Below are 12195 nucleotides of genomic sequence, written 5' to 3'. Positions count from 1 at the left end.
CGGTTTTTAAAGATTTTCTACTGGTACTAATAAGATGTTTTAGAATATCCATAAAATTTTATGAGTTTGGAGTACATAGATGACTTTAGGACATCTGTGAAACCTTTGGAATTTTGCTCATGTTTTTATGAGTATGTGCATAAGAATTTTATTCTTTGGGAGTCAGAATCCACAGCTTTCATTAGGTTCTCATAGGGATCCATGGTCTGACAATAGATTCAGAACTGGTGTGGTTTTGTGGAGAATTCAGTTTTTCCCGGGCACCTGGTTGGCTCAGTTGTTAAGTGTCTACCTTTGGCTCAGGTCATGATCCCAGGGTCCTGGAATCCAGCCCCGCATGGGGCTCCCTGCTCAGGAGGAAGCCTGTTTCTCTCTCTCCCTCTGTCTGCTGCTCTCCCTGCTTGTGCTCTCTCTCGCTCTCTCTCGCTCTCTGTCAAATAAATAAATAAAATCTTAAAAAAAAGAAAATAATTCAATTTTTCCTTTTCACTGTTAGGGAAGAAATTTGGGGAGATAGTTATTCAGCTGCCATTGTCCTCAGCTGTCTTGGAAGTCCTGGATTACTTAATAAATGGTGATAGCATAACTAGCCATACACCTGGAAACAATAAACTTGAAACCAGTTTTACATGTAGAACTTATTACAATTCCAAATGAATATGGAATTTATTTAAATTCCACGTGGATTAAAGACTCGTGTTAAAAAAAAAACAAAAACAAAAATACCTCAAGAAAGTCCCAAGTGAATACCTGTATAATCTAGAATTCATGTGTAATCTGGGTATGAGTGTGTGGGGGTGCTCCTTTAAGAATGGAAAGCAGAAGCTATGAAAGAGGGGGGTGTGTGTGTATGCAAAAGATAGATTTAGAAGAAATATTTGCCGTGTTGAGGACAATGATAAAATACAGAAAGCTTTTAAAAGTTGACAAGAAAACTAACCCGATAGAAAAATACATGACTAGAAGGTTATGAACAAGCATTTCCCAGAAGAGTATATCCAAATGATCAATAAGTATAGAATGTTCAGATTTATTAGTAATCGGGGAAATTGAAATTAGAGCAATGACATATGCCTTTACAGCTATCAAACTAGCAAAATTAAAAAGAACAGAATTACCTATGGGTTGCAGGGATGGAGGTAAATAAGGCACTTTAATATCCTCTGCATAATATGTTTTTTTTAATTTTTTAATTTTTAAGATTTTATTTATTTATTTGACAGAGACATAGCGAGAGAGGGAACACAAGTAGGGGGAGTGGCAGAGGGAGAAGCAGGCTTCCCGCTGAGCAAGGAGCCCGATGCGGGGCTCGATCCCAGGACTCTGGGACCATGACCTGAGCCGAAGGCAGACGCTTAACGAATGAGCCACCCAGGTGCCCCTTTATTTATTTTTTAAAAGATTTTATTTATTTGTTTGACAGAGACATAGTGAGAGAGGGAACACAAGCAGGGGGAGTGGGAAAGGGAGAAGCAGGCTTCCCGCTGAGCAGGGAGCCCGATGCAGGGCTCCATCCCAGGACCTTGGGATCATGACCTGAGCCAAAGGCAGACGCTTAAGCCCTGAGCCACCCAGGCTCCCTGTTTTTTCTTTTTTTTAAACAGTGTGGGGCTTGAACTCAGAACCCTGAGATCAAGACTTGAGCTGATATCAAGAGTTGGACACTTACCTGAGCACCCAGGTGCCCCTCCTCTGCACAATGTTTAATAAATAATTACGAAATGAAGTGGGAGGAGGCTTATGTTTTGTTTTCCCCTTTCCAAGTACATACTTTCTGAGTATCTAATGAAGATAATTTAGCATAATAATCATAATCTTGAGAAGGGAAGTGTCATCAGATTTTATATGTAGAATTTAATAGGGCATACTGAGAAAGAGGAAACTCCTTTTAATTAGTCTGGGATCACTATCACTTGAACTCTTTAAGATTACCTGTATTATAACAATAAATTGCCCTTCGGTATTTGAGGTTGTTTTTCTAGTACCAAGTGTTATGACTTCCATTCTACGGACTTAGTCCCCACCTCCCCTACAATAATTTATGATGACAATTTCAAATATATGGCCAAGTTGAAAGATTTTTAAGTGAACACCACTCTCACCACTGAGATTCTACCATTAATCTTTTAATATTTTTGTTTTATCACATACCTACTCACATATATATGGATATATATAAAGATATATAAAGATATATTACACATCAGTGCATTTTTTTTTTAAAGATTTTATTTTTTTGACAGAGACACAGCGAGAAAGGGAACACAAGCAGGGGAAGTGGCAGAGGGAGAGAGAAGCGGGCTTCCCGCTGAGCAGGGAGCCCGATGTGGGGCTCGATTCCAGCATTCTGGGATCATGACCTGAGCCGAAGGCAGATGCTTAATGACTGAGCCATCCAGGCACCCCAGTGCATCTTATTTTTTGATGCATTTCAAAATAAGTTATAGTTGGGGCACCTGGGTGGCTCAGTCAGTTAAGCGTCTGCCTCTGGCTCAGGTCATGGTTCCAGGGTCCTGGGATCGAGCCCCGCATCAGGCTCCTTGCTCAGCGGGAAGGCTGCTTCTCCCTCTACCACTCCCCCTGCTTGTGTTCCTTCTGTCCCTGTCTCTCTCTGTCAAATAAATAAAATCTTTAAAATAAATAAATAGTTATCAGTATTCTTCCCCCCCATATATTTCAGTATGCATATCAACTAGAGTTCAGTATATTGAGGTAAAATTCACATTCAGTGAAATGTAAAAATCTTAAATGTGTGTTTATTGAGTCTTGATAAATGCATATGCCTGGGTAATTCAATATTATCACCTCCTCAGGAAGTTCCTTCATGCTCCTTCCCAGTTTGTTTATGCTCTCACCTTCTAGGGGCAACCATATTTTTATTTAAGTCTTTTTATGGACCTGTGTTTTCTTTTGGGTAAACCCCTAGGAAAAAAATTGTTGGTTCATTGAGTAGAGATTAGTTTTTGTTTTATAAGAAAACTATTAGTTTAGTTTTATCTATCAGTGCGGGGCACCTGGGTGGCTCAGTTGTTAAGCGTCTGCCTTTGCTCAGGTCATGGCCCCAGGGTCCTGGGATCAAGTCCCCCATCGGGCTCCCTGCTCAGCGGGAAGCCTGCTTCTCCCTCTCCCACTCCCCTTTGCTTGTGTTCCTTCTCTCACTGTGTCTCTCTCCGTCAAATAAATAAAATCTTAAAAAAAAAAAAAAAACTACCAGTGCTTCTTCCCTTTTACGCTCCTGCAAACGATTTGTGAGAGTTTTGGTTGCTCTACATCCTTGCTAACATTTGGTATTGTCAGTCTTAAACGAATTTTAGCCATGCTCCTGGGTGGGTAATAGTATCTCTTTGTGTTTTTAATGTGCATTTTCTGATGAATAATGATGTTGAGCACTTGTGCTTATTGGCCATTCATATACGGTGAAGTTTTGTTCGGTCTTTTGACCATTTTAAAAATTGTTACTGAGTTGTAGGAGTTCTTTTTATTTATTTATTTAAATTTTTTTTATTTGACAGAGAGAGAGTGAGAGTAGGAACACAAGCATGGGGAGTGGGAGAGGGAGAAGCAGGCTTCCTGCCGAGCAGGGAGCCTGATGTGGGGCTCGATCCCAGAACCCTGGGATCATGACCTGAGCCAAAGGCAGACGCTTAACGACTGAGCCACCCAGGTGCCTCAGGAATTCTTTATGTACCTTGGATGCTAGTCCTTTGTGGGATATATGTTTTGTGAATATTTTATCCCATAGGACTTAGTTTTTAAGTGCCTAAAAAAAATACTTGTGGAGTACTTACTATGTGTTGGAATACAGCAGTTGACAAAATATACAAAAACATTTCTGCCCTTTTGGAGTCACTGTGGTTCCTCTGTACAGCAAGGAATACTGGTAGGAAGGTTCCTTCAGGGATCCAAGAGATGATGGCTTGGGATAGGGTTTTAACAATGAAGGGGTGAGAACTGTTTGGATTCTGGATATATTTGAAAGTAGTGCTGACTAATTTGGAGTGTAAGAGGGAGGAGTGACTCCAAGGGTTTTGGCCAAAGGAGGTAGAAGCATAGAGTTGCCATTTATTGAGATGAGGAACCCTACAGGAGGAACAGGTTTGGGTGGGCATGGTGGTAGTGGTGGATTAGGAATTCAGTGTGGAGTATGTTGAGATGCCTATTAGATACCTATATGGCAAGGTCAAGTGGGCAATTGTATATATATGAATTTGGAGTTCAGGGAAGAGGTGTGGGTTGGAGATATGAATTTGGGGTGAGGATGATCAGCATGTAAAACCCACTGTTATACTGATAGTGGGACCAGAAACTGAAGAGAAAAGGTACGGAAATCACTAATTTTTAAAATAAATTTTATGAGGCGCCTGGGTGGCTCAGTCGTTAAGCGTCTGCCTTCGGCTCAGGTCGTGATCCCAGGGGTCCTGGGTTCGGGCTCCCTGCTCTGCAGGAAGCCTGCTTCTCCCTCTCCCACTCCCCCTGCTTGTGTTCCCTCTCTCCCTGTGTCTCTCTCTGTCAAATAAATAAATAAAATCTTTAAAAAATAAAAAAACATTAGCATCTTTTAACTATAGTACATTGATGAAAGCTAAAATACTAATACTGGTACATTCCTGTTAACTGCAGTTCAGACTTTGTCTCACCAGTTTGAAATCGCTAATTTTAGCTGTAAGATGGAAGTTCAGAAATATTTTATGAATTATTTGTGTAAGTTTCTGACTGCTTTTTCATCTCCCTTTGTAGAACTAATGGCTGAAGAGTAAACCAACATGGCAACTATGGTTCCACCAGTGAAACTGAAATGGCTTGAACACCTCAACAGCTCCTGGATTACAGAGGATAGTGAATCTATTGCTACAAGAGAGGGAGTTGCTGTTCTGTATTCTAAACTGGTCAGCAATAAAGAAGTAGTACCTTTGCCCCAACAAGTTTTGTGCCTCAAAGGACCACAGTTGCCAGACTTTGAGCGTGAGTCTCTTTCAAGTGATGAGCAGGACCACTATTTGGATGCCCTTCTTAGCAGCCAGCTAGCACTAGCGAAGATGGTATGTTCAGATTCCCCATTTGCTGGGGCACTTCGGAAACGACTGCTTGTACTCCAGCGTGTCTTTTATGCACTTTCTAATAAATACCACGACAAAGGCAAAGTGAAACAGCAGCAGCATTCTCCGGAGAGCAGCTCTGGTTCAGCAGATGTCCATTCTGTTAGTGAACGTCCCCGGTCAAGCACTGATGCACTTATAGAAATGGGTGTTCGAACTGGTCTAAGTTTATTATTTGCACTTCTAAGACAAAGTTGGATGATGCCTGTGTCAGGACCTGGTCTTAGTCTTTGCAACGACGTTATTCATACTGCAATTGAAGTTGTCAGCTCTTTGCCACCATTGTCTTTAGCAAATGAAAGCAAGATTCCTCCGATGGGTTTGGACTGCTTATCACAAGTGACAACATTTCTTAAAGGAGTAACTATTCCCAATTCTGGCGCAGACACTTTAGGTCGTAGATTAGCTTCTGAGTTGCTACTTGGTTTAGCAGCTCAGCGAGGCTCTTTGCGGTATCTTCTTGAATGGATAGAAATGGCTTTGGGGGCTTCAGCGGTTGTAAATTCCATGGAGAAAAGCAAACTACTATCAAGCCAGGAAGGAATGATCAGCTTTGACTGCTTTATGACTATATTAATGCAGATGAGGCGTTCTTTGGTATGTACTATAAATCTGTCTTTAATCTGTAATAAACATCTCATTCCTCTTTGGACTTCTTTTATATACTGCTCCTCAGTACCAGGAGTTAGGGAGGAAAAGAGTTAACCTTTGTTGAGTGCCTGCTACCAACCAGGTGCTTTATATGCACTGTCTGATTCAATTATCATGTTAATATGTGAGGTACATATTATTTATCCTTATCTTAAGGATGAAGAACCTGGTAGTTATCCTAAATTTACACATGTATTTGGCAAAAGATTGGAAGTAAAACATACACAAATTAAGCACTTATGGGGCACATGCTGTGTTAACTAATTCTTACAACCCCAAGTCTGTCTGCAAAGCCCATGTTTTTTCTGACTACTGTATGTGACTTTTACTGTATTTGTGTTAAATTGATTTATTTTTTCCCATGAAGGCCTACCTTAAAGTAGATAAAATATATAAAGTAGTAAAATGTAAGTTTATATTATTGTTGGATTTCTAGTTTTCTCTCCGTTTGCCTCTTTCATTCTGGGACAAATAACACCTAATCAGAAGGGGCCTCCCTCCATACCTCTGTGGTTATACCCTATAATATAGCTCTTTATTGTGATGAGGGTACCCCAGAAAACTAGATTGCTCTCCACAGAATTCTGGATCTATTCTGGGGAAGAATCTTGTATATTTTATTTAGTTTGGCTCTCCTAAAGTCACCACAGGCCTATATTAGATTGAATTTAATTAAATCTCAGATTGGCTTTAGGGGAAAGGAATGATTATTAATTGAAATTTACGTTTATTATTCCTTCTTGCACAGTAGTGATTGAGTCTAATGCTCTTGGTCTCCAGAAACCACATTTCTTTTTTTTTTTTTTTTTTTTTAAGATTTTATTTATTTATTTGACAGAGAAGGGGAGTGGGAGAGGGAGAAGCAGGCTTCCCGCTGAGGAGGGAACTGGATGCAGGACTCGATCCCAGGACCCTGGCATCATGACCTGAGCTGAAGGCAGACGCTTAACGACTGACTGAGCCACCCAGGCACTCCCAGAACCCATATTTCTTATACTTTACAGTGTTGTCTGAGAATTCAGAAAATAGGTATATCCTCTCCTGGTACACTGGACTCCAACCTGACCTGATCTTCCCTGCCTTAAGTTTCTCTACCCCTGAACAACTGGGACAAAACTTACTCCCAAGCTAGAAGTTAAAGGGAGAGACATAAAACCATCAACTGAGTACCTGATGTAAGGCCTAACAAAAATGAATTCAATCCTTTATTTTTATTTACTTGTGTGATTCTTAACTTTCACTAATGATACATATGTAGTAATTGTGTTTGAATGGGAGTCCACAAAATACTCGTTAACTTATATTTAAATGAAGAGCAGGGAAATAATGTCAATGTATATCCCTGAATTCTGAAAGAATAAACAGCAGTAAAAACACCATTGGCCCTTGTCAGTAGGTGTTTATTTAGCACTGTGTGCCAGATACTGTTAGGCACTGAGTTTAAAAGGTAAATGAGGGGCGCCTGGGTGGCTCGGTTGGTTAAGCATCTGCCTTCAGCTCAGGTCATGATCCCAGGGTTCTGAGATTGAGCCCCACATCGCATCAGGCTCTCTGCTCAGTGGGGAGTCTGCTTCTCCCTCTCCCTCTGACTGCTGCTCCCCCTGCTTGTGCACTCTTTCTCTCTGTCAAGTAAATAAATAAAATCTTTAAAAAAAAAAAGGTAAATGAGCTTTATAGCATCCATACCCTCAGCCAGCTCACAGTTTAAGGAAAGACAGATGCACAAACATTTCAAAAAATGATAATGGGCTGTGGTAGAGGTCTGCAGTGGGAGGAGATGGGACACAGGAGGAGAACTGGAGGGAAGGGGCAGAAAATGCCTTGTGGAAGAAGGATCCCTGAGCTAATTGAAAAGTAGGAAGAGTTTGCCTACAAACATGAAGTGTGTGAGTGTGGGGAGCTGGAGAGGTTTTCAAATGAGAGGACCATAGTTCACAAAGTGACCAAGGTGTAGGAGAGCAAGCCCCTGGATGGATGGGGTAGAATGGGATGAGGTGAAGCTGCCAAAGTAGGCAGGGCCTTGTATCTTGTGCTATGGGGTGTTGAGACTTGTTCCCATAGGCAGTGGGGAGTCATTGAAGCAATTTTAAGTAGAGTAAAACCAGATAGCAAGAATATATGGAAATGTACTCCATCCGGTCTTATGTCCTTGTCAGAATATCTTAAAAAGACAAATGTGGAAAAAAAAGGTATAACATTTTTGATGGTAGGTGCTTAAGAGAGGGAGGTAATTAAATGAAGACCTATGAAACCATGAATTTATGTTTTTTTAATTTCCACTTATCTTTAGACCATCGAAATTCCTATGTTAAATATATTTATATATATGTACTATAAAGTTTATAAAGCTTAAACTTTATAAAGTTATATATTTAATGTACTGTATTTTCCAAAATTTAGTTTCTTTAAAAATACCTACATGTAGTATTGTTTATTTACATTAAGAATTCTGAACAGAATGGGTTTTAGAGAGATCTTTAATCCTTACTGCGGCTAGAGTAGTCTCACCCTTAACTATGTTATCCCCCCGTTATCCTTGGGGGCTATGTTCCAAGACCCCCAGTAGAAGCCTGAAACTGCAGTTAGTACCAAACCTTATATGTACTATGGTTTTTCCTATACGTACATACCTCTGCTAAAGTTTAATTTATAAATTAGGCACAGTAAGAGATTAAACAACAACAATAATAAAATAGAGCAATTATAACAATATACTACAAAAGTTATGTAAATGTGGTTTCTCTTTCAAAATATCTTATTGTACTGCACTCACCCTTCTTATGATATGAGATGATAAAATGCCAATGAGATGAAGATGAAGTGCGGTGGATGAATAGGCATTGTTACCTAGTGTTAGCTACTATTGACCTTCTGACTATATGTCAGAAAGAGGAACACCTGCTTCTGGATTGCTGTTGACCTCAGGTAGCTAAACCACTCAAAGTGAAACTGTGGATTTGGGGGGGTGGGGAGTACTGTATTGACTGTATTGGGAAGAACAGAAGTCAGTGACAGTGTTTGAAGGATGTTTTATTGGTTTGGTATTTTTAAATTTAGCAAGAATTTATTAAAGATTTCTTGTATTTTCTTTCTCCGTACACGTGATGCAAATTAATAATTACTGCTACCAGTTTTGAGTTCTTACTGTACATTAGAAACTGTGCTAAGCATGTTTTATACATAACTCTAATCTTCCCAACAGCCCTAAGTAATATGGGCATTATTCCTGTTTAAGAATAAGGAGACTTAGCCTTCATTCACACATCCAGTGAGTGATGGAGCCTGGATTTAAACCCAAATCTGTCTGTCACTGAAAACTTCATGCAGTTTTCAACATTTTCCTCCATACTGTAGAAAAGCATGAAAAGGGGGATTATGATGGCTCTGGTACCAGCTCCTAGGAAGGCATAGCAGGCTGTTGTTTCACATCTACTTTTGATTTGGTGATCACTAGAGGTGGCCTTTAAATAATGGAGCCACAGATTACAATTGTGTTTTTCTCAGAAGTAGTGCACAGCTAATTATGGTTATGTAGAGTCTGTGCCCCTGAGTATTTGCTGGTATGGCAACACCTTGTATGTCTAGTACTAGTTAATTTTGAATACTCAGCTTCTGGTATGACACCAGAGCTACAAGTGGCTTTCTCTGGCCCTACTACACAAAGAGTGAGCCTCAGATGGCAGCATTGGCATATCCTGGGAGCTTGTTAGAAATGCAGAACCTTAGGCCCCATCTATATTTACTGAATTTGAATACTGAATCTGTATTTTATTTTATTTTTTTTTTTAAGATTTTATTTATTTATTTGAGAGAGAGAGAGAGAGAGAGAGAGAAACAGCATGAGCCGTGAGAAGGTCAGAGGGAGAAGCAGACTCCCCGCTGAGCAGGGAGCCCGATGCGGGACTCGATCCCGGGACTCCAGGATCATGACCTGAGCCGAAGGCAGTCGATTAACCAACTGAGCCACCCAGGCGCCCCTGAATCTGTATTTTAACACAGTCTCTAGATAATTTATGTCCACATTAAAATTTGAGAAGCACCACCTTAAACAAATAAAAAGAAAAATTGATTTGGCAGTAACAGGTTAGTACCTGATATACTAGCCATAAATAGCCAACATATTCATTTGTTTCATTTCTTGGGAATCATGTTAATTAAAATAGTTTGAATTGATAAAATCATATAATCTTAGAGTTAGATGGGATCTTATAGGCATCTAGGCCAACCTCCCTTCTATAGTAGAAGATACACTTTTCTATGATATATCTGCCAGTTTATCATTTAGAATATAAATATTTTTACAGTATAGTATGCATTGAAAAAAGCCACTGATCAAAATTTTACAATTATAGGGTTGCTAAATCAGAGAAGGAACTTGACATTTGTGATCTAAAGATTTAAGGATTTGGGAATTTGAAGGAGCAGTGAGATCAAGTTCACTTTCTGGTTTGTCATTTGTCAATGACAGAATGATTTCTGGTCACAGCCATTGGGCCCCACTCTGGAGAGTCCCAGAGAGGTGCTGTGATTCCTCAACTATGATAGGAAAAAGATGCTTTGTTGCTATGGTAGTCAGGTAGCTACATGAACTGATTTGTGGGACTTCAGGTTTACTGAAACTAAGAAGGAAGGAACGGACTTTCTCCTGCTCTAGTCAAGGTTGTCACTCAAGCTGGCTATGTTCTACTTGCCTGTATCCTCAGGGACAGGTGGGCAAGGCAGCCCCAGGAGAGTAGAATATTTCCTAGGGTCTCCTTTACTGGATATTGGCCACCCAGATAATATGTAATTTGCAAAATTCTGCCTCGTCTGTTTCTAGGTCAAGCCCAAGACTGTTGAATAAGCAGTCATTGAGGGATTGACACTTAATTTACTGTTTCGCTCTTTAGCTCCATCTTTTGTAACACTTCTGTGTAAAAGTTGGTTTCATAACCTAATGTTAGGATTTGATCTTAGTGCTCATACTCATATATATAGTTCCTCAGATATTTCCGTGGAATATTTAAGTGATTTTAATACATATGTCTCTCTCCTTCTGAAACTGTAGGGTTCATCTGCTGATCGGAGTCAGTGGAGGGAACCAACCAGAACATCTGATGGCTTATGCTCACTCTATGAGGCAGCTTTATGTCTCTTTGAAGAGGTATGTAATAGTCATGGCTTTTACATTAAAAATTACTTTGTCATAAAATGCTATAGCATATATTTGTCCCTTAAAAATAATTACTCAGTGTTTGGAAAGGATGCAGAAGAAAGTAGCATCAGGGTTTGCCCCTAAAAGTGGAGCTAGGGCGTCTGACATCAGGAATGGGAAAGAGACATACTTTTCAATGTATACACTTTTATTCATTTTGAGCTTTGTATCATGTGCAGGTAACTTTAAAAATTTTTAAATAAAAACAGATACAGAAAGACATACAAACAAACGTCAGGCTTAACGAATTATTATAAAATAAATATCCTTCTAATCTGTACCCAGGTAAAGAAATAAAACTACCAACCATTCTAAATGGCTCTTTCATGTCCTGGTCTTAAACCCTGTCCTCCTCCCCTAAGCAACCACTATCCTGACTTTTAGAGTAATCACTTCCTTGCATTTCTTTATCATTGTGTCACCCAGGTGTGTATTCCTAGGCACTGTAGTGCAGTCTTGCCTATTAAAAAAAAAGGAGGGGGGGTGCCCAGGTGGCTCAGTCGTTAAGCGTCTGCCTTCGGCTCAGGTCATGATCCCAGGATCCTGGAATCGCCCCGCATCTGGCTCCCCGCTCAGTGGGAAGCCTGCTTCTCCCTCTCCTACTCCCTCTTCCGTCTCTCACTGTGTCTTTCTCTGTCAAATAAGTAAAGTCTTTAAAAAAAAAAGATGTCTTTTAAATCTCTTAATCTATAGGTTCCCCTCCATTTTTTTCTTTCCCTTCAATGTTTTTGTTCAGAACCTGGGCTTTTTGCTGATTGATTACTCATAATCAGTTCACTATGTCCTTTTTATTTCCTGCAAATTGGCAGGTGGATCCAGAGGTTAATCTGAGGATTGATGGGTCCTACCTAGGTTTGATCCCTTTGGCAAGACTATACATGGTGTTGGTGATGACCATGTTCATCAGTTTCCTTCTGGTTGTCTCTCTTGTTGTGGTATTAGCAACTCTTGATGCTTAATGACTACATTTATTAATTCATTGGTTGCAAAATGGTGATACTTTAATTGTATCATTCCTCTTTCATTTATTCATTGGAATGTTTTTATAAAGATGATTCCCTTATCAACTATTTGGTTACTCTGCTTCAGTTCATATAAGAAAGACTGAATTAAATGCTTGATTATGTCTAGTTTTTAAAAATTTTAACACTGATTTTATATACTAGTGTCCAGTTTAATGAATTGGTCTGTCATGTTCCAGAGTAGACCAGTTGATTTCATTTGAAAAATATCATTATGAACCCATAGACTTAA

The 12195-nt window shown here is 39.7% G+C and overlaps 1 protein-coding gene across 10 annotated transcripts in view; it reads left to right on the top strand.

Annotated features, from left to right (window-relative positions):
- Positions 1 to 12195, top strand: part of HERC1 (HECT and RLD domain containing E3 ubiquitin protein ligase family member 1) — a 189597-nt gene that overhangs the window by 40907 nt on the left and 136495 nt on the right. For all 10 annotated transcript variants that reach the window (XM_073877161.1, XM_073877160.1, XM_073877158.1 and 7 more), the window contains exons 2-3: positions 4738 to 5693; positions 10795 to 10890. In XM_073877161.1, coding sequence (XP_073733262.1) covers positions 4764 to 5693; positions 10795 to 10890 — 1026 coding nt within the window. In that variant the 5' untranslated portion in view covers positions 4738 to 4763. The remainder of the gene's footprint in view (positions 1 to 4737; positions 5694 to 10794; positions 10891 to 12195) is intronic.

Source organism: Callorhinus ursinus, unplaced genomic scaffold (assembly GCF_003265705.2).
Source record: "Callorhinus ursinus isolate GAN/ISIS: 27379988/994484 unplaced genomic scaffold, GSC_fseal_2.0 scaffold25, whole genome shotgun sequence".
Taxonomy (NCBI): domain Eukaryota; kingdom Metazoa; phylum Chordata; class Mammalia; order Carnivora; family Otariidae; genus Callorhinus; species Callorhinus ursinus.
The sequence above is the reverse complement of the archived record's forward strand: the minus strand, read 5'-3'. Positions and strand labels throughout refer to the sequence as shown.